General features: G+C 44.3%; 2 protein-coding genes across 2 annotated transcripts in view; both read left to right on the top strand.

Annotated features, from left to right (window-relative positions):
* LOC119174639 (uncharacterized) overlaps nucleotides 1–21,742 on the top strand; it is a 31,759-nt gene extending 10,017 nt beyond the window's left edge. Inside the window, exons 2-7 of the mRNA XM_037425627.2 lie at nucleotides 1,833–1,919; nucleotides 11,622–11,721; nucleotides 13,493–13,593; nucleotides 16,149–16,256; nucleotides 16,397–16,450; nucleotides 18,282–21,742. Coding sequence (XP_037281524.2) covers nucleotides 1,848–1,919; nucleotides 11,622–11,721; nucleotides 13,493–13,593; nucleotides 16,149–16,256; nucleotides 16,397–16,450; nucleotides 18,282–18,533 — 687 coding nt within the window. The 5' untranslated portion in view covers nucleotides 1,833–1,847 and the 3' untranslated portion in view covers nucleotides 18,534–21,742. The remainder of the gene's footprint in view (nucleotides 1–1,832; nucleotides 1,920–11,621; nucleotides 11,722–13,492; nucleotides 13,594–16,148; nucleotides 16,257–16,396; nucleotides 16,451–18,281) is intronic.
* Nucleotides 21,743–25,968: 4,226 nt separating this feature from the next.
* Nucleotides 25,969–27,933, top strand: part of LOC119174638 (myotubularin-related protein 9) — a 47,075-nt gene continuing 45,110 nt past the window's right edge. The window contains exon 1 of the mRNA XM_075895336.1: nucleotides 25,969–26,076. Within this exon, the coding sequence (XP_075751451.1) occupies nucleotides 25,982–26,076 (95 nt within the window). The 5' untranslated portion in view covers nucleotides 25,969–25,981. The remainder of the gene's footprint in view (nucleotides 26,077–27,933) is intronic.

Raw genomic sequence — 27,933 nt, forward strand, 5'->3', positions numbered from 1 at the left:
GTAGGCGAGAGGTATTTTGGGTGCATGCCCACACCATCTGAAAGACATCTGATGTCTCACCACAGCGCAAGTACTTCACGTCGGAGTTCGTGTCCCAGAAACGAATTGTGCCAGATCAAACGGTTGCCCTTGAAAGGAGTGTTTTCCCCTGCGGCTTCAAAATTCTGTCACCCCTTTCTCGAGTGCTAAAACTGCTTCTTTGTCCGTCCTGCTTCAGAGTGAAATTTCTCGTTATTTTTTTTCTATTTACCATTTTTCTTACCTCTCGGTATAGGGTTGCAAAACGACGCTTATCCATCAGGTGTGCATGCCTGTCTGTTTTCCCCTCGCTTTCCAGCTTTGCTGTGTTTCTTCTTCTCTCAAAAGCAACTTACATTTTTATCACCCATACCCATAAGTATGTATAGATATAGTTCAGCTTCAAATATGACCGTAGATTGAATCGGGGCCGCCAGTTTTTTTGCACGTCGACCCGCGTGTGCTCCGTCGCAGCGCGTGGGTCTCTCGTCGGTGGCAGCTGCATCTCGGCACCTGCACAAGTGGCCGCGGCTGCGCGCATTTAAAGCAACAAACGCAATCGGGGCGCAGCGACCGCTCACTGAAGTTTCATTGCCCGTCCATAGTGCACGCTGTTTTCGCTTGCCACATCGTCTGAAGTTTCACCAGGTTTCCCAAAATACAAGTACGACCGCCTCCTCAGCAGTGTGCGTGCGTGCCGTTCTCGGATACTTCTTTTTTTGTTTTGATAAGGACTGACCCTTGAGGCACAATATATTATATGTGTGTTTAATGAAAATCAAGAGACGGCGAAGCCAAGTAAGGTATAGAGAACATTATTTGTAACATTTTTTTTTCCAAAGTGTTCTAAGAATTGTGGTGTTAAGTATGAAGACGATAAGAGTGAACGAAAAGACGAATTGCCGCCGGCATGGACCAAAGCAGGGAAGTTCAGATAATGTACTTAATGTTCTACGAAGGTTCCAGGTTTGGTCCCTGTGGTGACAAGTATATATTTTTCTTCGTCCGCTTCAAATTCTTCATATCTATGTCATGATCACTAAAATTCAGTTTATCGAAAGATTACAAATAACGACTCTTATACCACCCCTGGTTTTGCTGGGTATTGTTCTTTATGAAGGTTGTGCTAAACAAAAAAAAACGAGCCTTAATATTCACCATCTTTGCATGCTTGCATGCATGCATGCAATACCTGCTCTAATGCCTGTATTTCGTGTGAATTGTAGTAGTTTTTTTTTTTGTAGAATTTGTTGTCCACCCAGCAGTCATAGCTGATGGCAATACTTGTGCGGAGACCGACTTGCAGTAGAACATATGAGAGTGTTCCGACTTTAAGCCTGCGCGCGCATGTCAACATTGTGGAAAACAATTACCTTTTCATCTAGTCCCCTCCAGCTTATCACTTATGGCGTCCCTGTGAATGGGTCCCATGTACGCATTTCCGTTTTTTTTTTTCCTGGTGCCTTTTGGCCAGAGCTCAGTTTATGTTAGGTGCTACATTACAACTCGTCATTTGGTTATATGCTTTAACATGATATTTCATGCAATTGGAATATCTCTGACATGTATATCGCAGCAGGTACAATCACGCATGAAGTGTATCGTCATACTTGACTGCAGCAGAGTCCTTCAATGCTGTGACTGTAGTATCCTCTCCGGCTGCTTTCCGACTACTTGAGTGCTGGCAAGCAACACTGCTAGCAAAAGCTAGCCGTTCTAACTGCACCAAAAGATCTTTATTTCATATCTGCAAAGATTAAGTGCAGTTTATTCATGCGTGTGGCTACTTAACGATCTTTCTTTCATCGTTTCAGGTTGAAGAAAGAAAGATGACTTCCAATACGGGCCTCCTCAATTGCTCCCTTCAGAAGGGCACTCGCTACGCAGCTACCATCACACTGGTGAGTGTTTGTGAGCTGCCAATAGTGTTGTTATTATAGTATACGTACGTAACAAGGTTATTAGGCCATGTGCCTTTCACATAAAGGTTCGGCTCGCTACATCTTATACTCTGCGTCTAGCGTTTCCTTTAACACTGGAGAAAGCTCCAGTGTTGAACTTTTCCTCATTGCGTCTTTGCGCTGCGTGAAGTGTTAATATAGGCATATGGAAAAAACGGTGCGTGGATGGATACGCCGGAAGAAGAGATGAACGTTTATTTGGTAAGAGAAAATATATGGCAAAATAATAACATGAAAAATTGTTTCTTGCACTGAAGATGTATTAAACAGAAAACAAATAAGGCAGCGGGTATGCTGGGAGGAGCCTCGCCACAGAAGCGCCAACGAATGTCCATAATGTCAATAATAGGACAAATGAGAATATGGTGTGGTTATGGCCAGCTCGTTATAGGGTGGTTTAATGCCAAACGCATTTATTAACTCATAGACCATATTATACAGAGACATAAATGTTCCTCCGATAACTGCCGCGTCATTTCGCGTTTCTTTTAAACAGAATAGACAAAGAATAAGAGAAAGAGAATACGAGAAAGACATTATGGCTAACAAAATCACTATATCTGGTTTGGTACCCTGTTATATGATGTAGAGAAAAGAAAGAATAAATGTAGGAAAGAAGATAGTACAAAGCAACAGTAAGTCTAATCTAGGAGTCTCAAACTCACCTCTCAGCTATAGTGTGCTGGAGTCACAAAATTTGGGCCCGCAAGGGCATGCAGGGACAGTGAAGCAGGTAGAAATATGGAGAATGAGGGGGGGGGGACAAAACTAATAATTTACGCCGCCATTTGAAAGAACGCGTTTGTCATATCTCACTTATGGATAACTTCTGATGAGGATTTGGCACCAGGATTCGAGAAACATATCGATACCGACTTCCTAAATGACTAATATCTGGACGCCGATTCTGAAAGATATAGATGTCGTTCCATTGTTATGTTTCAACTGGTGGCAACCGCACGGGATGCGTCACAAAAAAAAAGGATGCTTGAGACGAGTCCCGTCTTTGTAGTGTACCCTAATAAAGCGTTGTTAATCGATGTTATTAATCGCAATCAATCGTAATAGTGTGATTAAGCGAAGTCAAACATTTTATACTTCACCAAGCTGCGGGTCACTAGCCAAATGTCCGAGGGCCACGTGTTTGAAACACCTGGTTTAAACGCATGTGCAGTCTTTCTGATTTTATGATTATTTTTTTGGTAAAATGTTCTTGGAATGCAGCGCTTGATCGTCTATACTGACAGGTGTCGAAGCAACATTTTGTTTATTATTTTCCAGGTGAGATGCCTGATCACATTTGTACAAAACTCATCCTGTGTAGTGCGTTTTTCCCTTCCCTTTTCTTTTTTGCTTTACATCTCTACACCTTCTTTCATACCCATACTCCCCTCTCCCACCCACCCACATTACTGGGTTGCAAATGTGGTGCTAATATCTGATGCTGATGCTGATGACCTCTGATGGATGGCGCTTACCCACAAAGGGGGATGGGCCAAGAACCGGGCGGCAGGATACTTAAATAAAACTAAACTGAAAATGAAGCTAATCTATAAAAGAAGCTTAAAATAATACTACCAAAAAAACAAAAATGTGTGCTGAGCAAGCGGTCAAACCATCTTTTGTTTTTGAAAGACATAACTACGAATTATAAACTAAAGATCTGAAAAGGTAGTGGTTCACTAGCATGGTAATCTTTTAGTTGCATTGATGTAATCAAACACAGCGGAGCATACATCCCTGTGGCAGTAACCAAATGAAGTTCCGCCAAATGATAAAATTACTGGTAAATTTACTTGTATTCCTAGCTTTTGTAATGGGGCTACTAAAAATCTTTTTCTCTGATAAGAATAACGATGACAGAATAAAAAGAAATGTTCAATTGTTTCAATTTCGTTGCACCAAATGCATAGCGGTGACGCCTTGAGCTGAGCTTTATTAAGGTAATAATTTAGTTGTGGAACTGCACAGCGCAATCTGGTATAAGTGACCTCTAACTGGCGAGATACACACCACTGTTTATTCCAGCAATAGCTCAAATGCTCGAAATCTTTGAATTTATCCAAATTACCTTTTCCCCATTGCAGGCAAGCATTTCGGAACCTTAGCGCGGTTACATAAGCCGTATCTGGCAAAACTGGGATGGTGGGCCCACCCAGGGATACTGCTGCTAAAGAGTCCGCCATTTCGTTCAAATATAATCCGCGGTGGCCTGGTACCCATAGCAAATGCAGTTTCTTTACGTTTTTCGGTACTAAATGCCGAAACGTATTCATGAGCTCTGAATTTACTGCCGCAGAAAGTGCATTACAAACTGATAATGAATCTGTAATGATAACTGCTAATGATTCGCTTGAGGGTAATTTGCGTAGGGCAAGAACAATGGCCAATAATTCTGCCATGAATACCGGGGTATAATCTGGGAGTCGAATCGAAAAGGACCTGTCAAAGGAAGGAGAGAAGATGCCAACCCCAGCCTTTTCTTTTGACACAGATGCGTCAGTCGCAATGATATTGCTTATCTCCAGGTGAGATAGATAATCTGCTAACTGGTCATTTAAATACCTATATGCCAATTGTTTCGCGTTATGAGGAAATATATCATCGAATTGTATGCTAAGCATTGACATTAGGTTGTGTATTGGACCAATATGTCTAATTTTACATTCAGTTGGTTTAGTAGCGCTTGTGCAAATACTATTTGCGGGGTGTGTAGTCGCGACCAATGGGTTTCGAAAAATAAAGTCGGTTCTTGAATGAAAGCGTAAAATGAGAGTCTTTGGTGTAAACTGTATATCTTTAAGAATGCTTGCACAGTAAGAATTTTAAACCTATTTAGCAGAGAAGGTAGGCGAGCTTCCATATACAACACGTTATTTGCAACAAACTTTGGTAGACCCAGACACAAACGCAACGCTTCTCTTTCCAGCAGTATTAGGGGTCTCATTTTATAGGCTGCGCTGCCAGAAAATAATACACAACCGAATTCCATGATGGGCCGCACATAAAGTTTATATATCATTATTAGCACATCTCTTCTTAAACCCGCTTTACGGTTTGCAAGCTTCCGTAGCCACCCCATGGCCCGTGTTGCCTTGGAGTACACATCATCAGTGTGACTTCTCCAATTTAATGTGTCATTATATATGATGCCCAAATATTTAAGGGAATTCGCCTGCGGAATGAGCTCATTACTGTACATTAACGAGATGTTGATAGGCTGCAGAAAAGAGAATGCAAGGAGCAAACTTTTCTTTACGTTCAAGGTCATATGAATATTTTTAAGCCATCTTTCTATCATATTGAGATAATTTTGTAGACTCTGGTATAATGATTGAAGGTCGGTATTACTTGCGAAGAAAGCAATATCGTCCGCGTACACATATAACTGAATATCCTTAGTTGATGGAATGGAGCTTAAGAAAATGTTAAATAAAACTGGCGACAGGACAGCCCCCTGTGGTACGCCACGTGTCTGCTTATATCTATTCGATGAGTACCCATCTTTAAAGCAGTAATATTCTCTCCCTCTTAAAAACTCCGACACCCACGCAGTGATGTAGTTGGGAAAGTGGTGAAATTCCATCTGTCTTAATAAAATTGAATGCTCAACCCTATCGTACGCTTTAGCCAAATCTAAAGTAACTAAAGCACAGTATTGGCGCCGACGCCGAGCCAGTTGTATTCGGCTCTCTAAATCAACATGCGCACACCATATTGAGCAACCGGATCTAAAACCAATTTGACTGGGGTTTAATATTGCGTTATTATTAATATATTTCATTACCCGGGCATTCAAAACTCTTTCAATTAGCTTAACCAGATTTGACGTGATTGATATCGGCCTTACATTGTCCAAGGCGAATCCTTTTTCTTGCTTTTTAAGAAGTGGAATCACTTTAGACAGCTTCCATTCCGCAGGTATCCAAGCTTTTGTCAAAGAAAAGTTCACCAGATTAAGTACTTCAGTTGGACAAATCTCGAATATTACTTTTATCATTGGATTTGTTACCCCGTCTGGTCCAGGTGCCGAAGGAGATAAGTGCCTTATTATCTCTGCCAGCTCATCTAAAGTAACCTCCTCGAAATCCTCGCCTGCCATTGGGTTCACAATGTGCAGTGGTATAGTTGACATAAATCTATCTTGGAGCCCTTTCGCAATATTTTCTACTAAATCAGAGAGCTCACGGGGGGAAAGAACAGAAGAGTCAATATTTTCAGCGGGTGGTAACATCTTTTGAGATCTTAAAAATCTGAAGAGCGCTTTTTTGTTTTTAGCCCTAGAAAGATACTCATGTCGTTTCATATTATAACCTTCTTTTGCTGTACTTACTGTGCGTTTGAAGTCTGCTGCTGCGAATTTATAATCACTCCAATTTTTTGGACATTGGTTGACCAGCAGTTGTTTCCATGCAGCTTTCCGTTTTCTATAGCTCCTCGTGCACTCTTCAGTCCACCATGGACTAAAAGAACCTCTTGTGGCCGAGTCTAATTTAAACGTTGCGTCTTTTACTGATCTTTTTAACACTGCACACAGACTCATAGCCCTAATGTCACCTTGTATGTCCTTGCGGTGGTCAAAAGTAGCCCTCAAGTCTTTTTCTAATTTTCTATAGTTGAGGAATGAGCGGGCCTTTTCGGCGACATGTATTCTTGGAAAGTTCAGTACAAAAGTAATACGCAAGTGGTCACTGTTAGTAGCACAGTCTAAAGTTTGCCACGAACATATATTTAGAGATGAGCTTGAAAATGTCAAGTCAATTACAGATTTAGAGAGACCTCGGACAAAAGTAGCAGATTGTGAATTTAAACAAGATAAATTCTTGTCAATAGCCCATTCCCACAATCGTTTTCCGCTTAAATCTGTTTTAAAACCCCAGGCCACATGATGTGAATTGAAGTCTCCAGTGATTAATATATCCTTTCTGCAGGCAGAGAACATATCGTCTAGACTTCGTGTGTCTTGCACCCCGGCTGGGAAATACGCATTTACAAACGACAAGGGAGAAGCGTCTGGTAATGTTATGTCTACTATCAAAATTTCACAATCTGGAGTCACACAACGATAAGAGATCGTAGCTTTGTGACTAAACTTAGTTGCTATCAAGACAGCAAGCCCACCACCTCTGCTAGGTCGGTCCAATCGAAATAGCCGATAATTTTTTAGGTGAAACTTCTGGCTTGTTGAAAGCCAGGTTTCTTGCAGTGATATAATATCCGGGGAAAGCAGTGAAGAAATGTATGATAGGTCTGTGGCTGCGGAAAATATAGATCTGCAATTCCACTGTAATATGGTTAGTGAACCTATTTTGACGACAGAACCGTCGCAGAAACTGCTTGGTCCAAAATGTCCTTTCGCAAAAAGTCTTTCTTAGACATGTTCTCAATGAATTCTTTTTTGGATAGATACTTTTTAGATTTCGAATTATGCGAAGAGTTTTTTGATTGGGGAGATCGGGTTCGCTTCAGAACCTTATGAGGGTCCATATCCATATCTGCATATGCTTCTGAATCCTCCGTAAGATCACCGTCTTCCGTTGTTTTGGAAGTCCCTGCCTCAGGAGAAACCGCTCGTTGACGTGTTGTCGCACTTTCTATTTCCGTACGCTGCGATACTAATGATGTCTCAGGAGCCCAATCGTTCGTAGATGCTACACCTAGAATTTGAGATAGTTGATTGGAAACCAATTGTGCCAAGCTTTCAAAAAGGTTGTTTGCGAGGCGTTCCATTGCCTTTTCCATAGCCTTCTCTACGGCCTCTGCGATAGATGTTGCGAGAGATGCATCCATGGCGGTGGTATTACGTGCTGCAACACTGGCATATCCTTTGGATCTCTCCTGCATTTCTGCAACGGCTTCTCTCCGAGAGCACCTCTTGCGTTCTACAATATCTAATATGGCAAGCTCCCTTTCTTTTGCTGCACAGTCTGCGGAGTCTGCAGGGTGCGCGCCATTACATAAGCAGCACCTCTCTTTCTCAGAGCTGCACTCGCGGCTGTCATGATTTTCACCACACAGACGGCATCTAAGAACTGATCGGCACCCTCTGACGCTATGTCCATATCGCCAACATTTCAAACACTGCAGGGGTTTGGGGGAAAGTGGCTCTACCTTATAGATCAGTGGCCATGCCTTAATTTCGGAAGGTCGGACTGTTCCTAAAAAGGTCACTATCACCGATTCCGTTGGTGATTTTATGTTGTCAATTGTACGGGTGCACCTGTACACTGAAATTACACCCGCCACCGAAAACAAATCGAGCACATCTGCAGGTGTCAGACTTGTGTCTACACCGCGGACTAATCCTTTCGAGCATGCGAGGTGTGCCGGAATAAATGGGCTTACCGGATGCGCTGCGAATTCGGAACATTGCAGGAGCTCACGAATGCATTCCTGATCTGCGGAACAGCACAGGATGCCTCCGCGACCAAACTGGCGGACCTCAGTGATCTCCTGGGGATGCGAAGTGGCTTTTCGAAGCTCCACTTGAATCGCCTTTGGGTTCTTCATCGGAATACTGCCCCCATCTGTAGGTACCAGTGCCACAGGGACACTTCTCGCTCCACTGCGTAACAAATAGTCTATCGGCCAATCCTTGGCGGGAGTGGAAGCTAACCAAGGGGAGTGCCCTTGGCCGGGGGAAGAAAATGACATCAAAATGGAATGACTCGCTTCAGCTGAGAAAGACCAATACAGTTACCGGAAAATAAAGAACTCTCAAAGAACAATAAGGATACTGCCGCCCAATCCTGAGCCCGGGCAGCTTCTTCACAGTCGAGCCTCACAGTCGAAAAGCGACGTGGCGTTCCAGCGAAGCCGCTACGAAGCGTGCCTTCGCTTGATCGTCTATACTGACAGGTGTCGAAGCAACATTTTGTTTATTATTTTCCAGGTGAGATGCCTGATCACATTTGTACAAAACTCATCCTGTGTAGTGCGTTTTTCCCTTCCCTTTTCTTTTTTGCTTTACATCTCTACACCTTCTTTCATACCCATACTCCCCTCTCCCACCCACCCACATTACTGGGTTGCAAATGTGGTGCTAATATCTGGTTAACCTCCCCACCTTGCTCTTCGTCTTTCTCTATCTCATTATCTCTCTCTGTCTGTTTCCCTTAGCTCGCCGTGGTTGTCTATGTAGTGGTAATAGTGCTGAACTGCTGTCCCGAAGGTCGCGGGATCGAATACCGGCCGCGGCGACCGCATTTAGATGAAGACGAAGTCCCAGAGGCCTATCTACGTTAAAAACCCAGGTGGCCGAAATTTCCGGATACCTCCGTGGCATCCCTGGTAATCGTGTCGTGGTTTTTCGGCGTGAAATCCGGACAATTATTATTATTTGTACGTAACTCAATTGTACGCTCCTAAAGCCATTACCTAACGTATTTAATCAGGAAAACAATCAGAGATGGAGAACATGTGGCTTCTGAGGGTGAGGCGTTTACCTCATTTCCGGTGTCATAGGAACGAACAAGCCTTTCAGTGATCCCGCCCCAGTTCAGTGACCCCGGCCGAGTTCGCTCGTGTGACTCGTGTCACGTGCAGCTGTTCAGGACGAAGCGACGGATTTGCACTAACAACGGGGCTGCTGGCGGCCGATTATGCTCACTGGAAAACCAATCTCGAAGCGCATATTACAGCTTTGAGAAATGAAAAAATATATGAAAAGCAGCTTGTAGCACATGGGTAAAATAAATCCTCACGGATTTCTCAGAGAGAGAGAGAGAGAGAGAGAAATAGAGAGAGAGAGAGAGAGCTTTTTGGCTTACGAAAGAGTTGTCCTAGTACAGGGATCGAAGCCGGGACATACGCCTTCCCGGATTGGTCGCTCTATTAATTGAACTAAGCCACCGTACACTGGTTAACTGAATTACTGTCCTTTCATATTCACTCGGTGCAGTGCATATCCAACCGCATGCAGCCATGTTAGCTTCACAGTCTTTTGTTAATTTGCCTATAATCTACCTTTCTCTCACCAGTAACTAAGGTGATTCGTCACATATTCATTGCTGGTTCACAATGTGATTGCCAAGGCTGTTTAGAAAAACCTTATTTACACTATGTACAGAAAACAAAGCTTTCATAACATTCCAGTAATAAGGGCACATATATTTCGGCACATCTATGTACCACGACGAACATACGTTGCAATGAAGACAAATGTTTACCCGCGCCCCACCAAACCTACTACGCACGAGCTACCAACTCGTTTGCGGTGGCCTAATCATTGGTGCGATGCAACAACACGCTGTTGTGTGGTGTTGGTTACCGTGTTTTTGTCCATACACACCTTAACACTTCTTCATGGCCATATTTAACCATCATCCACACGTCTGTCAAACAGAAACGGGCAGTTTATATTACGCGACGTGCTGTTTCCCTCCGAGGGCAAGAAAAACCCTTTAAATTATTAATTTACTTAATAAATAATCAATTAAATAATTAGGAACATGATGACGACCAAGCTAGACATCGGTGTCGTCCTAAAATGTTTAGTCAGTTACAAACTTAAATTGAAGGCTTTGAATTGGCGCTTTGGAAACGAATGTATATGTAATAACATCCTACATCCTCCTTACTCAACACATTTACACACCTACTTTTATGCTTCGCGCTTCCTTTTGAGCAGAGTATCCGCGAAATTAATCGACTCAAAAAGAAGATTCAGAAGCAGATACTCCAGGCTTTTAGGAACCACAATATAGTTATAAAAAGCTTTCAGAGGTGGGCGAGAGAGGATTTAATTCGACTGAGAAGAGAGAAATAGATCGCTTGTCACTTTCGACGTGCTCCAGGCGAACGCATAAAATCTCTAAGGCCCGTATTCACAAACCAACTTTTTGCTTACCTCGAGTTTTTTTTCTAAGTTTTAAACTTCTATTGCGCTTGATGACCGAAGTAGGCCAGTATTCATGAACCAGTCGTGTTGTTGTTATTGTTTACCCTGTAACAATTTTGTGCCCTTATAACGCATGTAGAGGGTAACGTCTTGAGGAAGAAAACGTGAGGTAAGGTCAAGGTTGGTTTCTGAATACGGGCCTAAGAGTTTTTAAAACCTCACCGTACGCATTCACCCAAGACAACTGGAAGGCAAAATCTATTTTCTGTTTCTTTTCGACCAATGTATTGACCGTGCCATCCTCGATGTATTGCCACCCTCCGAAAGCTTTTTGTGCTTGATGTGGTTTAGCAAAGCCTCCGGGATTGGAGGCACCTCGTGTGATTTCCGCACTGCCTCCGTGATCAGCTGTCCTCTGATATAGCTACAGTATCATGTCACTTGACGTCACGTCGTAATGACGTAACAGATTTGGGTGACATAATTGTGCCGTCGTGATGACATCGCATGATGACGTTATCGCGTGACGATGATTTTTTTTTTTTTTTGCACCGCTCGTGTTGACGTTGTCGACGGGAGACGCTGACGCGGGACGCTGGTCCGTTTTTGCGTCGGATGAGACTTCGAAGGTGTTCTCCTTAAAATAATTGTTACCGTTTCCTCCATCCTGTTCTTACGTATGGGGCAGCAAACCGGTTACCCTGGACTGTTGATCTCCCTACCTTTTCTTTTCTCTTATTTATTCTATTTAGAGCTGTCAATTACCCTTCTCCATTCTATGCTCTCTGTTCGCTTCGTTTCAGTTCTCAACAAGCCTGCTGTTCGTCACCTACATGGTGTCGCTGTACCGACAGCATGGATTTCTCGAGTCTATCAACAGGTCCCTGGGATTTGACGTGGCACGTGAGTGTCTGACCCACTTTTGTTTTCTTTTCTTTTCCTCTTTTATTTTTTCCACTTGCGCGCCGCAGTGTAAAACTCGTATTGTCACGGCGGTGCACCGCAAACTCCCTTTCTCTATCTCCCCCCCCCCCTGTTTTTTTTGCTTGTTTGTTTGCAGTAGTACGCGGAGCTGTACGCTTCCCCGAGATAAATCAACTACGAACAGGGAAATACTCGGAAATATACGTACGGTCGCCGAATCAGGTTGAGGTCGTTTTGAATACAGCGTGCAGCCGAGGACGCGGTTAAGAACAGCGCTGTATGCACATGCCGGCAAGCCTGTGTTTTCGCTGCAGCCATTAATTCAGACGTGTAGCTGTGAGAAGTAGACGAAGTTTTAACTCACAGTGCTTGAAGGGTGCCTTCGCTAAGAGAATCATGAGTTGTTGTTTTTTTTCTTAGGAGCGCAATTGAAGGGAGAGGAAAAACGCGGGTCAGATAAAAGGCTTGGAAAGAACTAGAAGACTTGGGATGCTCGATGTACCGTTTCGGCATTTTACCGCAACCCAGTTAAAAAAATATTGCGTTCAGGGATACATGACTATAGATGGGCTAGGTTGTCTGATGTTGATATTAACCATAACGCTGCAGCAACTCGGAACTAAACTTGGAGGTGCGCGAGTAGTTACAAAATAGAAAGATCAATGGAGGATACCTTAAAGAAGGTACCTGAATGCATTTTGACAAACAGAAACTGTTTAAGGCGCACTTATATATCAGAAGCGCGTTTTTCTACTAGCACTGGTTAGTGCTCAATGTTGTTGGTTAAATGAGGGATAGTTTGTCGGATAGGTTGTCATATCTTTATTAGAGTACGAAAATGCAAATTAGACTCGCGCACTTTTACTGATTTTTGAGTAGGTATCAGGTTTCTGTTATTGAAATTAGGTCACTTTTTTGTGTATACGACAGTACCACAATAATATATTTTTTTTACTTTCCTAATAAGGGCAGAGTATCTTACCGCAGAAATCAGCTAAGATATATGATAATTCCTATTGACACAAGAACATGGAAACAACTAGCGAAATACTTGCCTTCTAGTGTCTTTGCTTGCATTTGTATCTGCTGTCACAAATGAAGGTACGTGACATAAAAAGATTAATCTGGCAGCAGTAATATACAGTATGTAGTATAGTACATTTATTGATTCGCTTTAGAATAGGTACTGACGCAGAATTTTTTCGCTGTTCTTTTTTTTTCAAATGAAAGTCCAAGTATGCGTGCATACTCAAAAGTTAATTACGGTACTTTTTTTTAAGCTAGTCTTGGTTTCTACAATATGAGCTTCTATCACGTGCTCATTCAAGATATCGTGACATTACCACAGCTGCTTCGTTCCTGGCCCTGTTGGTTACGTCCAAGCGAATATTTTGAATATTTTTGGTGACGTGCGTCATAGTGAATGTTCTGGTGCCTGACGTCATCACAGCTTGCCGTATTGGTGCGTGCAGTTACCAGAATCTGCACTATAGCCTGACGTAACGCTAGTGTTGACCTCAGTATGTGCGCTCCGCAAAAATGCACTTTGATGTTAAAAAAATATCTTATCAGCATCTACTGAGCTTCACGTTTGTGCAGAGACGTATGTGTGTGCGGGAACTTTGTACGGCACAGTATACTCGCCTAAGAAAATTTGTGTCAGTACCCTTTTAACGTTTTGTCGCCACGTGTGCGTCAAGAAACGACTTCGAGCTTCCCATGCCCCTGTGTGTTGTCACGCCCCTTGCAGCTGCCTCGCCAGTCGTGGAGTTCATGGCCATGCTGGGGTTCGGCCTGATCCTGCTCTTCGAGATGATGTCATCCTGGCTGGCGATTAAGGCAACCACTCTGGTGTGTCCACTGTGCGGCTTATCACACCCGCCTCACTCATCTGGCCTTCTTGTTCAAAGCACACACTGCACTCAATGTGACACACCTGCAAAAATGAACACTTCAAAACATTTCATAGACAAGACCGTCTATATTGTTATCTGAGCCTAAGTGTAAAATGGGGTGAGCCCTAGATTCACTGGTGAGGAAACCCTGTAAGTATATGCTGTTATGTACTGAAATGAAAATAAATCGTGGGATAGCCTCTGTCACATGGGAAGAAATGCTTTACGGAGAATTCGACAGCGTTTGATCTGTCAGGATTCTTCGCCATTTGAAATATAAATCATAAAACAGCCGTTTTTTTTTTTTTGCTGTTGCGAAGTAGCTCTGGTTGTGATGCCATGCTATCGGCCAGATCTTGCCAGAGCTTTAGGAAATTAGTCATATTTCGGTATTTTTTCCAAAACGCAAGGGCACACGCAAAACAAAAGCAATAAAATTACGATCTATCTATCTATCTATCTATCTATCTATCTATCTATCTATCTACGTATACCTACCTACCTACCTACCTACCTACCTACCTACCTACCTACCTACCTACCTACCTACCTACCTACCTACCTGCCTACCTACCTACCTACCTACCTACCTACCTACCTACCTACCTACCTACCTACCTACCTACCTACCTACCTACCTACCTACCTACCTACCTACCTACCTACCTACCTACCTACCTACCTACCTACCTACCTACCTACCTACCTACCTACCTACCTACCTACCTACCTACCTACCTACCTACCTACCTACCTACCTACCTACCTACCTACCTACCTACCTACCTACCTACCTACCTACCTACCTACCTACCTACCTACCTACCTACCTACCTACCTACCTACCTACCTACCTACCTACCTACCTACCTACCTACCTACCTACCTACCTACCTACCTACCTACCTACCTACCTACCTACCTACCTACCTACCTACCTACCTACCTACCTACCTACCTACCTACCTACCTACCTACCTACCTACCTACCTACCTACCTACCTACCTACCTACCTACCTACCTACCTACCTACCTACCTACCTACCTACCTACCTACCTACCTACCTACCTACCTACCTACCTACCTACCTACCTACCTACCTACCTACCTACCTACCTACCTACCTACCTACCTACCTACCTACCTACCTACCTACCTACCTACCTACCTACCTACCTACCTACCTACCTACCTACCTACCTACCTACCTACCTACCTACCTACCTACCTACCTACCTACCTACCTACCTACCTACCTACCTACCTACCTACCTACCTACCTACCTACCTACCTACCTACCTACCTACCTACCTACCTACCTACCTACCTACCTACCTACCTACCTACCTACCTACCTACCTACCTACCTACCTACCTACCTACCTACCTACCTACCTACCTACCTACCTACCTACCTACCTACCTACCTACCTACCTACCTACCTACCTACCTACCTACCTACCTACCTACCTACCTACCTACCTACCTACCTACCTACCTACCTACCTACCTACCTACCTACCTACCTACCTACCTACCTACCTACCTACCTACCTACCTACCTACCTACCTACCTACCTACCTACCTACCTACCTACCTACCTACCTACCTACCTACCTACCTACCTACCTACCTACCTACCTACCTACCTACCTACCTACCTACCTACCTACCTACCTACCTACCTACCTACCTACCTACCTACCTACCTACCTACCTACCTACCTACCTACCTACCTACCTACCTACCTACCTACCTACCTACCTACCTACCTACCTACCTACCTACCTACCTACCTACCTACCTACCTACCTACCTACCTACCTACCTACCTACCTACCTACCTACCTACCTACCTACCTACCTACCTACCTACCTACCTACCTACCTACCTACCTACCTACCTACCTACCTACCTACCTACCTACCTACCTACCTACCTACCTACCTACCTACCTACCTACCTACCTACCTACCTACCTACCTACCTACCTACCTACCTACCTACCTACCTACCTACCTACCTACCTACCTACCTACCTACCTACCTACCTACCTACCTACCTACCTACCTACCTACCTACCTACCTACCTACCTACCTACCTACCTACCTACCTACCTACCTACCTACCTACCTACCTACCTACCTACCTACCTACCTACCTACCTACCTACCTACCTACCTACCTACCTACCTACCTACCTACCTACCTACCTACCTACCTACCTACCTACCTACCTACCTACCTACCTACCTACCTACCTACCTACCTACCTACCTACCTTCACATCCCCACTCTGCATGCAGGGTAGCCGACTGGATGAACACTATTTCTTAAGAAAGAGTGGACACAACCCGAGCGCTAACTTCCAGCAGAAAATTTCATCGAAATAACACAGTAAAATAGTATTACCTGTGCATGATCTTACAAGGCACACAAAGACATCTCATGACGACACTCTTGGTTGTTAATCATACCCCCGTCTCGGGCTACATCTTGCAGGAAAGTCGCTGGCTCCTGTTGCCATTCATAGGACTCACGACTTGCGGCATCGTATCTCCAGCTCTCATGTCTGCAGTTATCATGCTCTCCAGCCAACGATTCCATACTGTAAGTTTAACTCGCACTTGTGTTTTCATTCACTTCGAATAAATTGACCGCGGTTCATACTGCGGTCTTGCAGATTCCGCGCGACTGTGCATTTTTTCCGGGGTTTGTTTTTCTGACATCGTTGTATCGTCTTGTTTCAGATACCGTTACCCATCACCACCCTGATACCCGTCTTTTTCGTCATCTTGACAAGGGTACGTCTTTCCTGTTGCGTCTCTCGCTTTCTCTCGTGAAGAACCACCAAAGAAAAAAATTGCCCGCAGCTTCCCTCGGGGGAACACTGAGGAGGATGCGGAGCATATAATTGGTTAACGGGGTGTTAAAGTGCGACTTACTTGGATCGATGGCTAAATTGGTTAACGTGGTTGTGAAATGGGGTGTTAAATTGCGACTTACTTGGGTCGATGGCTAAATTGGTTAATGTGGTTGTAGGAGGGGGTGTTAAATGAGTGAACACGTACACACGTATGCGAAAGGGCGGCGCTGGTCGAAGGGACGTCGATCATTCTGTTTGTGGATTCGTTGGCATTCATTTCACGGCGACTTCGGACGTCGACGCGCCGTACAAACCAACGGACGAGCGGCAACTGAGCGAGCGAGCGCCGACCTTGAGTATATATACAGCGCGACGGCGCATGCGCTGTCAGCTGTCGAATGTTCTCGAAGGAGAAGCGCGCGCGCGGCACAGATGGCGACGGCGCGACGGCGCATGCGCTGTCAGCTGTCGAATGTTCTCGAAGGAGAAGCGCGCGCGGCACAGATGGTGGGCGACGGCGCATGCGCGCGCGTCAGCTGTCGAATGTTCGAGAAGCGGTGCGGACGGCGCGGACGGCGCACTACAAGGCGCGAGTATAAGATGCTTCCGCATCTAAAAAGCCACTGGAGCTGTGTTTGCGATAGTTACAATCAAAGATGTCACTCTAGTCGCTAGGCAAACTCTGAAAAAAAAACGTTTAAGCAAACTGCGAGCGCCGACGCTGTCCAAAGGTCCCCGCAGGAACCTGCTGTGACTTCTCAAGTGCAGCGTTTGCTCAGGCTGACCTTTTTTTACAACATTTTTACCCGCAGAACTCAGCATCACCGTATTCAAAAGAGCTAAAGACGAATCTCGGCGCGTTTGAAAAAACACTCCTTAGTCACGAAAGCTAAAATTCTAAAAATGAATTTTAAAGCAAGCGACGCCTGTTTGGTGGATATGGCAAACCTGGACATCGCGTTGGGACGTAGGTGGCAAAATAAATCGAGATATAACTTTGATATTCATTTTTTTTTTGTAATCGACATGTTCGAAGACGCTAACATAGTGTCTCAAAGAATATGCCTGGGTAGCATGGTTGTGCTCTTCTAAAGCTTGTTTCTTTCATAGATCATTAGCATAATTATGGTTATCGCGAGCTTACCGCAAACGTAAATGTGTTTAAGTATATACGTGCCAACTAAACGTTGCCGACATACTGATGATGACTTGTAAAAGGAAAAACGCCACACAAAGAAAGCTTCTTCTCGGGCATCATATTATTGCAGGAAAGCCAGATTTACGGGTATAAAAAATGAACGCGCTGACATAATCAATCAATCATTCAATCAGTCATTGTTTAACGTGCCTAGGAACAACCAGGAGGTCGTTGTGCAGGCTCACTCAGAAATAAAACAGTATAAGTAAGGACACTAATAATAATAATAATAATAATAATAATAATAATAATAATAATAATAATAATAATAATAATAATAATAATAATAATAATAATAATAATAATAATAACTTGTAGGGTTTCGGGCCCCATAACCTCGTGATTATTATGAGAGACAGGAGTGCAGGGCTTCAGAAATTTCAACCACCGTCGCTTTTGGACGTGCACCTGAATCTAAACACACTGGCATCTAGCAATATCCCTCTCTCGTAAAGGTGGCCGCCGCGGCTGGTATAGACGCACGGAACTTAACGGGCACGCGTATGTGTATGTTCCGTAGTGGATGTAATTCCATCAACCATCTATCATTTTACCAAATTTTTTTTCGCAGACGTACTTCCTGTTGCTGAGCGTGTCCTACTACCGAGAGCTCCAGGAGCGCGAGTCGCGCCTGGAGGAGACCCTGCCGTCAGTGGCGTCCCAGGTTCCGCAGGTGCATATCGATGAACTGCCACTACACAAGAGAATGACACCCATCTTGCTCGACTACTTGCCGAAACCGCCACCGTACGAAGGATACGACGACGAGTCGCGCGTACACGAATGCGCCAAGAGCGGACTAGGCATGCGCCTTTATATGTGAAGGTGCACTATCTAAGTGTTTGTAGCTTCGCTCGTCCATGAAATGAGGAAGAGTTAGCGTGACAATTTTTGTATATAGCTCTTGGAGTACACATCTCATCGCATGCCACGCCCAGAACTGAATTCGAGCAAACCTTCACCGTATGTGACGAATGGTCTCTTCTCAAGGCGGGTCTTGAAGGTCTTGGTAGATCTTCGTGCGATATCTAGAAGAAAAAAATAAAACACGGCTGATCCGTCCGTCATAGGAGTTGGTATAACGCGAAAGTGAAACCCGTCTTCGCATAAGTATAGTGCTTATTGAGTAACAACATGTGAGAGCTTGTACCGTGTATATTGGTGTTTGGCAGCTATAGCACCATTTGACGTCAATTCACCTACGCTGACGCTTGGTGGTACATCTCCATCGCAATGACTAATGGCCACAACCACGATTTAATTGTTGTGGTAGCCGAAGTTGCTAACACATACTTGGACGCAGCGCATCATGAGTGAGTCCCGCGCCAAGATGGTACTAACAGGCAAATAAAATAAGGAGGCGATTTATGGTGTTGCGTACTATACTATGCGATAGCTGTATTCAGCTGTCTCCATCAATGAAGATGAAAGGAATAGCAAGAGATGCAGACCTCGACTATCAGTTGTTCTCGGTTGGCAAGTCGGTTTAAGCTCGGAGGTCAGCTGTTTAAAATAAATGTATTGAGATACCATTCGCGAACATTCACTGAAGACCAGATTTATGAGGCTGGGAAAAGCACATAAAAAGCACAGAGGACGCATCACAATCAGGTGTAGTACTATCGCTGTAGATGATTAACTCAGGTTGCAGACAAATATTTGCTGAATTCAATGAATGTTCAGGAAAGTATAGTGAAGGACGTCAGCTATCATAGGTATCTGCACGATAAAAACACGCTTGCAATTTACCATGAATGACGTCACTAAGCTATGGTTAGTCATTTGACCTCTTCTTTACCATAATATTTCGGTTTTAACGTCCCAGAACATCCATACGTGATCTGTGTTAGACACCCGTAAGTGAAAATTAGTAGCCGGCGACCTTTTTGTGCGCCAGAATCTCCCGAAATCACGCAAGAAAAAAAATTAAAGTAAGCCGTAGTTTAAGGCCCCGGGAATTTCGGCCATCTGGGATTCTTTGACGTCCCCCTAAGCTCAAGTACGTGGGACTCAAGCATTTTTGCCTCCATCGAATATACGACTGCCGCGGCCGGGATTCGATCCCATGACCTTCGGGTCGGCAGCCAAGCGGAACTCGGGTATATGATCTGTGAACAATCAGATAATGATGTACAGATATTTAAGCTTACATATATCTTTCGTTTGACTGGTGTGAATCTTGGTTCAGGTTTGCTCGAAGAGTTCTGGGCTGGTATTGACGTAGCTATATCATGGTGTTTTATGTTTTTTTTTGTTTGTTTTTATTTTTTGACTTGAGTACTGACGAGAGTTGAGTTCGTCATGCTTGCATTTTTTCTTTATATACTTTGCCATTGTAGTCAGTAATCAAATGCATCATATTTCCCGACGATGTTGAACGTGGCGTCGTTACTGTGCGTCAGCGCGTCCATCTCTCGCTTTGCGCTGACATTGTATACGGTCATCACAGCCGAAACGTTCTTTATAGCAGCCGAAATGTGTGTACCGTGATTCGCGTGGTTCATACGGGACGGCAACACTTTGGCGTGCGCAGGGTACCCCATCAGAAGGGGGTGTGCGAAGGTTCGTAGCAGTGTCCCCAACTTTACGAAGTAAAATTGTGATGCAGATTTAGCACCCCCACCTTCTTAGATGACTAGAGGAAGGGGCGGCCCTAGTCACCTAATAAGATGTACTCACGCCTGTAGCAGCGCGTGAGCACGAGAAGGGGGAAGGGGCTACTATTGCGCGGCAGTACCGGTCCAAACCCCCGTTGACGTCATAAACGCGTTGCCTGCGGTCACCGTTCTTGTTCCGTCTTTTTCTTTTTTGTTCTTCAACTTATCTACCACTCTGGTGTTTCGGTAGGCTTCATTGAACCTACAAATCGAGCAATTGACTACTGCCTTTATCCACTGTGTAAAGGCGTGTTCCTACTGGTACACGTGAAATTGCGTGCGTTAATTGCACTAGCAGATAAGGACCGCATCCATAGCACTCCCACGTGCTATGGATGCGGTCCTTATCTGCTTGGGTAGCTCCTATAGTTGTCTAGATGCAATGTGGAAAGAGTGGTGATAGTGGTATTGTGAAAGAGTAATTTCAGTATTATGAAAAAAAAATTCTATTGTCTCTCTTTAACCTGCCAGGTGACCATAAGCGTGCGCAAGCACCTTCTGGTCACCCTGATCACCCCTCTCTCTATTAGGTCAATGCATGGGACAGACTATGCGTCCCCCCCCCCCCTTCTTAGGTGACAAAAATACCCACCCCTGCCCCGGTCCATATGCCTATCCAGATGACCAAATCGTGGCAGCCGACTGCCTATCGACTAAATAAATAGTTTCAGTCACCTACTATCTGCGTCAAACAAAACGCGAACAGTGGCAAGCAATAGCAATTGTATATATTGCGCGCCGCCCAGTCATCGCTGTGAACATGCTACCAAGCCGGGGTGTTGCGCGCCTGTCAATGGTGATAACTGAATGGCGCGCACTGTATACCATTGCCATCGCTTGCCGTGGTTCGTGTTTCGTTCGGCGCCTACAGTACCCATACGGCGGGATCATGCACAGACCGGTCGGCTTACGACGTCATCTTAGAACGCGCGACCATTGGTGCAGACTTGTGTGCGTCCGCCAATGAGGTTGAAATGCCGCAACCACCTAAAGCTGTACTCGACTGCAGACATGCCGGCGAGCTTCTGCATCCATTTTTTCTATCTCTTTGTCTAAAAAAGTCATAAAATCTAACTTGAACAGGACAAAGAAGCTCACTCCTGTCACATTTTCATTTCATCGTTTGACAGTTTACGTTGCTAGCACTTTCTGACATTGTCACTTATTGAATGTCTTTGTTGTCACTACAATGACTCTAAATCGTGAGAAATGATGAAAAGGGAGAACGTAGTTGCCAGAGCTGTTGGATGGATGCTGCTTTTGTCGTTACTATTGTGCATACGTTGCTTATTTGATGTTAATTCCACGGATCTGCTGTGCGCAGTTGAGACATTACTGCTGAAAAGGAGGAGTCGAATAAAGTGTTTTGATGAAAGCTGGGACGTTCTTGCGATATTGATTTTCAGACGCATGGAAACTACCGGGAGGATAATAAGCTGGCGAATTAAGATAATTCCTGCACGCTAATTATGAAATATTATTCCGAAGCGCACCGCATAGCCGACGACCTGTCCTGCACCGTCCTGATCTGTCGTGCCCTGTATGTTCTGTCCTGTACAGCCTCACTGTCCACATCTTCGGTGCTCTTCAAACTAATATTTCATCACAAAACGGAAAAACGATTCGAGCAAGTTCTGTTGAAAGCTGAAGAAATATTTCGTCAATATTTTAACGCTATAGAGTGAGTTGAGGTAATACAGTGCCAAACATAACGGCACAAAGGGAACAAGATAGCACTAGACCGAAGTAAATGCTTCAAATAATTTTTTGAAAAGAAAAAAAATAGCTTAATAAATTAGTTAATGTGCAAATCTCAAGAAGGTACTATCAGACTGAACACTCCGTTCTTAGTCATCACTACTTCTCTTGGTTTTAGTAAGATCATTAATACTTCCAATAATAATAATAATAATAATAATAATAATAATAATAATAATAATAATAATAATAATAATAATAATAATAATAATAATAATAATAATACGCACTGCACCGAACCCACAGCAAAGTCACCGCGATATCTAGAAGAGCGGCACAAAAGCCTTTTGCAACTTTTCTTGGGGCAGCTTCTACGAATACACTTGCCATCCCACTATACAATAAATGATAACAACTCTTGTAAAGTATTTGGAAGCACCCACTATACGCTAGTATCTGTTATTTTGCGGGAAAGCGCTTTACCCGATCTGTTAGTACTTTGTTGACGCTGTGGCTGATGCAGAATTATGGCAGAGCTCTTGGTATAATGACTTGAAAACTTTAAACTAACCACTAGTTTCCAAATTCGCTTTGTGTGACGCCCGGTGGTTATTTTACTCGCTATGTTACACAGGTAAACATAATTTGTTGGAAACAAGCACACTTTCGAGGCACCTGCTACGCCATAAATCAAATTTTTTTGAAGTATATGGAAGCATCCACAATGCCATTATTCGTCCTTCTTCGGAAAGCGTAGTACCCGCTACACGCCTGTGTAATATTACGTGCTGTTTAGTGGCGCAGTTGCTCAAGACTAATTTACAAAAAGACCCCACACAGCCGCCATGTCTGGTGAGGGATCGTGTTAACCTGTGAAATATAGCGTAGCAGAAGAGTAAAATAACAACCAGTCATCGCAAGATGCTAATTACGCAACGAGTGTGGGATTTAATGCTTCCCATCGACTGGAAAAACACAGCCATAGTCGTTCGTCGTCATGAGTCACAAGAAGCATCAACAAGGTGCACATAAGGCCTTATATACGTGTAGCGGGTACCTCGCTTATCCCCATAGACTAGAGGCAGATAATGGCGCAGTGAGTGCCATTCTACTTCGCAAAAATTATGATTAATGGAGGAGTAGATACCTTGCGGATAACCAGAACTTGAAACACAGTTGACTTTGCTCCAGAACAAAGCTGCGCTCAATATTCGCATTAGCCAGTATCATAATTGCCGGTGAATTTTTTTCATATAGACTTTGTGTTTTGAGTTTCAACACCTGTCGAGAAGTGGCAATACCAAAAATAATGTGAACGGCGTGGCTCTGTGGTTGAATAAGATTTTATAAGACCACTTAATTCTCGGCCAATCCACGCAAGGGTTTTGAGCCACAAGAGAGAGGGAACAAGAACAAGAAGACATGGTTTTCACGTGTGGCCCGGATTCGAATCCTGTTCTGCTCTCAATATGTTTTCTTCTTATTTTTTTTCGCTTCACGTAATAGCAACTACGGGCACCGGCGGCGATGGTAGTGGACAACTATATATGGTGCCAGGAGCAGCTGTTTTTGCGATCTCATGACACCTTTTTGCTCAGATAATGAACAACTCGCGTTAATATTGCAGTAAAATGAATAGAATCAAATAAGCTTGCTCATGGCAAAGTGAGTTAAATGTCCCTGAAAGAGGACTTTGTCCTGCAGCGAGATAAAGAAAAAAAAAACTAGTGACAGGTGCTTGTTCCTCTGGCATCTTGAGTGCCGTCTGAAATCAAAACTGGTTATGAAAATCAGACAGGTCTCATACTTGCACAATGTACGGATAAGAGCTAACTTTGTGGATCCTTTTAGCGGGATAGCTCAGTGTCTCCCATAGTTGAGTACGAAGTACTCGAAATCTTTAAACATTTTTTTTCTAAACACTTAACAAGCTTCTATATAGTTCATTCATGTTTTCATGGTGTTTAGAAGGTGGCGAAGCCAGGAACTTTTTGCCACCCCCCCCCCCCTCCTACACGTAACATAAAAAGTTAGCCCGTATTCGAGAAGCACTGCGAACTTATTTGAGCAGGACTGCGAGAAGCAATATGAAAAAATAATAAGAATAAATATCGAGGCTGCCACCTAGGCCGGTGTGCTTGTAGCTCAACCCTGCTCAATTACGCCGGGCATGTTCAATAAAGACTTTACTTACTCGATCACCTTCTATATGTACGTACACGAAAATACATGCATAAACAGAACGTTACAGAAGTACACGTACAAACAGAAATAGGTTTCAAAACAAGCTTGGCCCCGCCACGGTGGTCTAGTGGCTAAGGTACTCGGCTGCTAACCCGCAGGTCGCGGGATCAAATCCCGGCTGTGGCGGCTGCATTTCCGATGGAGGCGGAAATGTTGTAGGCCCGTGTACTCAGATTTGGGTGCACGTTAAAGAACCCCAGGTGATCAAAAATTCCGGAGCCCTCCACTACGGCGGCTCTCGTAATCAAATAATGGTTTCAGGACGTTAAACCCCACAAATCAATCAAAACAAGCTTGATAACACTTTAAAAAGAACCCAAATTGTTATGCGCTTCTAAAGCGAAATCGATTGATCTTTGCAATGCAACCGTAAACCCCTCCACCTCTCCTCTTCTCATTATAATTACTCCACAATCAACGCCAACCTCTATCACATTAAGTGGATATGCCCTAAGCACCCCTTCCCCCGTCCCTCCCTAAATTCAGAAGAATAATGAGAGGGGGGGGGGGGGCTGCCTTGCGTAGCTCCTGGCTTGAAAATTATAATACGCGAGGACTCACGTCCCCAAAGCCACGATGTGATTAAGAGGGACGCCGTAGTAGAGGGCTCCGAAAATTTCGACCATCTAGCGTACGTTTTTTTGTTTTCTTTTTTTTTACTTTGACACCGCACAGTACAAGGGCCTATAGCACTTTGCCTGCCTCTAACTCGCAAACTTCGGCTCAGCAGCCGAACATCGTAAGCACTAGTCTACCGTGGCGGACGGCATAGGGCTCCCGTGATTTAACCGTGCATAGCACCTCTCCTCCCCCCCCCCCTACTCACACGCCCACCGACCCCGTCATATTCCGGCAACCCAAAAGACAAAGCCTTTACCTCCACCTAAACAGTACTGAAGTTTAAAAAAAATCCAATTTTTCTTAGTTTTGTTCGACTCTTATGCTTGCTGGTAAACTTGCGTGGATTTTCACAATGAAGGTCACATGCGTGGCTAAACAATAGCCTGGCTCGCGGGCGCAGTTTGAATCGTTTATTTTATTCCGAACGCGGTGCAACAAGTTGTTTTGTGCTCTATATGTGGCACATGCGCAATCGTGAGTTGCGTCATTGTCCTCCATGAATAGAAAGCCTCTTGCGAAAGCAAAAAAAGAAAGGAAAAAATCGCAGCGAACATAAAAACCGCCTTGCGCAGGTACACGGTGCCCGCATCTTCGAAGCAGCCTGGCCATGTTACTCTGTGGCTTGGCAGTAAAAAAAAAAGAGAAAGAGAACGCTGAAGAGGGCGTGCAGGTGGCGCGGGTCACGCGAACGCCGTATTTCAATCACGTGTTGTAAACGCGTGCCGTTAAGCGACGCCGTGTCGCGCTTCAGCGTTCCCACTTGGCACTGCGTTTTGAATTGTGCTGTTATTTGCGCCTGCGACACATCGTTCTGCGACCATGGACAGCCAGAGCACGGAGTCTACTTCGATCAGCAGGTGCGTCCTCGTCCGTCGCTATACGCGAACGTTTCTGAAATTTCCTTCCACTGCTTTTTTAATCTGGTTGTGTCAGGCGACGCTCGATGGTGTGCGGCCCAACTATTTCTTGTGTTAGTTCCAAAAATAACTGGAGCTGTGGCTTGAAATGCACTATACAGCACTAGGTCGCTTCGTCTTTCTAAGAACAGCTAATGCAACGAGCGGTTCAATTATTGTGCTTCGATCTATGTAGGGATGGGTCCGTGTCTTACTCGAAGTCTCCGAAGACCAAACCAAGTCCCATCAAGTAAGTGCTTCTGATGCCAAATTCTGAGTACAGCTGGTCTAGCGTACGTTCTAACCATTTCCATGTGCCCAGGTTGGGTGGGGTGGATGAAGCTTCATGTATTAAATCTGGGGGCTGTGTGTGTGTGGGAATAACCTCATATATTGTTTTAACAAAGTCACCGATTCCCTTCTCCGTGATTCCTCGCAGCCACTGCATAACCAAAAATTAACTTGAGGTAAACTTTTGGGTCGACGATAATGAAACGAAGTTCTTGCTGGCGTAGTATGTTGTAGTCGGAAGAAATAATTTACTGGTATTGTTGTTGTACTTGGAAAACGTGAGCTTTGGTTATGTATTTTGGTATACTAATTATTCAACAGAATGGCATACTGATATTAAACTGCGTTTTCATTACCCGCCATGGTAGCTTAATAAGCTGTCGCGCTGTTATAAGCTCAGGGCACCAATTCGATTCCCGGCCGGAACTGCAAAAACGCCTGTGCGCCTAGACTTAGGTGCATGTGAAATAACTCTCAGGCGGTCAAAAATAATCTTTAAATCTCAGCTTTACGGTGCGTTTTTTCTAATAAATAGTGCACTTGGCATTTGAAAGCCCAATAATTAACATTAACCCATTTGATTTAGTTCCACAGGAGTACAGATTTTTATAAAGGACGGAATGTTGGAACAGAGTAACATTTCATTCGTTTCTATATTCGCTTTTCGATTATATGGGCGCTCGCGCTGTAGCAGCTCGTGTCAGTGTCGCCGTGCTGTCACCCGCCTCTGGAAGAAGATCTTCACATATACACGTTGCGTTTGGCTGCAAACGTGACAAGGCTAAGTGAATGCACCACCACGTTCTGGAGCCATGGCAGTGAAATTAATACCCAAGAAAAGGGGCGCATCGGTAGGCTCAGCTTCAATAGCTTCAGAAACCTATGTTGTGGCGGCGTATTCACAAGTTTGTACACATGGTAAATAATCCCGACGAGTTCTCCGACATCATGCCACCCTTGAAAGTGCGTGATGTGGCTTTAGAAACCGGAACTATGTTAGTGTTTTGTATGTTGTAGGCTGCGTTTCTATCCAAGCTGAGTTATCATGCGCACCAAGAGTTATCAAACGTATGTACGTTATATATGTACTCTTGTGACTTCCTCACCAATCTCTTCTGATATACTCAAAATAAACACACACAGAAACAGGTATACCAGATACGCAACCAACGTAGTAGTAAGTGGTTCTTACAGGAAAGAAAAAAAAGGCTAATTTTTGTCTGCCTAATTGGTGACATGGCCAATCTCCCGGTAGGAGTGGGAGAAGGGAATAAAAGTAATAGTAGAAAGAGAAAAATAAGGAAGACGGAGCACTCGTCGCACATGAGCGTAGAAAGAGGGGAGACGAGGTAGGAAAGATCGTGGACATGGTCGAAGGAGTTCGAGGACGGGGCACCAATCGCCGAGAGCAACACGGCGCCGGAAAATTGCGGAAGGCGGACCGATCGGCGAGAGGTACGATGACGTTGGTGATCACGGAGGACGCAACCGTTTAGCTACTATAGTTCATCGCGGAATCCAGCAAGCGAGTCGCAACCACTTCTAACACCGTGTTCGTAACCAACCTTGCTGAAGTGATGCATGCATATTACTGCTTGTTTGCACTGGCTTATGTACTTACATGGGGACGCGCGAAAAATGCATGATGCACGCAAGATAAAGCGCTTTCCTGAAATAATCTGCCAGTCACCTCCTGAAGAACAAGACAATTATGAACGCACTTAGATTATCTAGTAGCTGCTACCTCCCTTCATGATGTGTGTGTGTGTGTGTGTGTGTGTGTGTGTGTGTGTGTGTGTGTGTGAGAGAGAGAGAG

This window comes from Rhipicephalus microplus, chromosome 5 (genome assembly GCF_043290135.1).
Source record: "Rhipicephalus microplus isolate Deutch F79 chromosome 5, USDA_Rmic, whole genome shotgun sequence".
Taxonomy (NCBI): domain Eukaryota; kingdom Metazoa; phylum Arthropoda; class Arachnida; order Ixodida; family Ixodidae; genus Rhipicephalus; species Rhipicephalus microplus.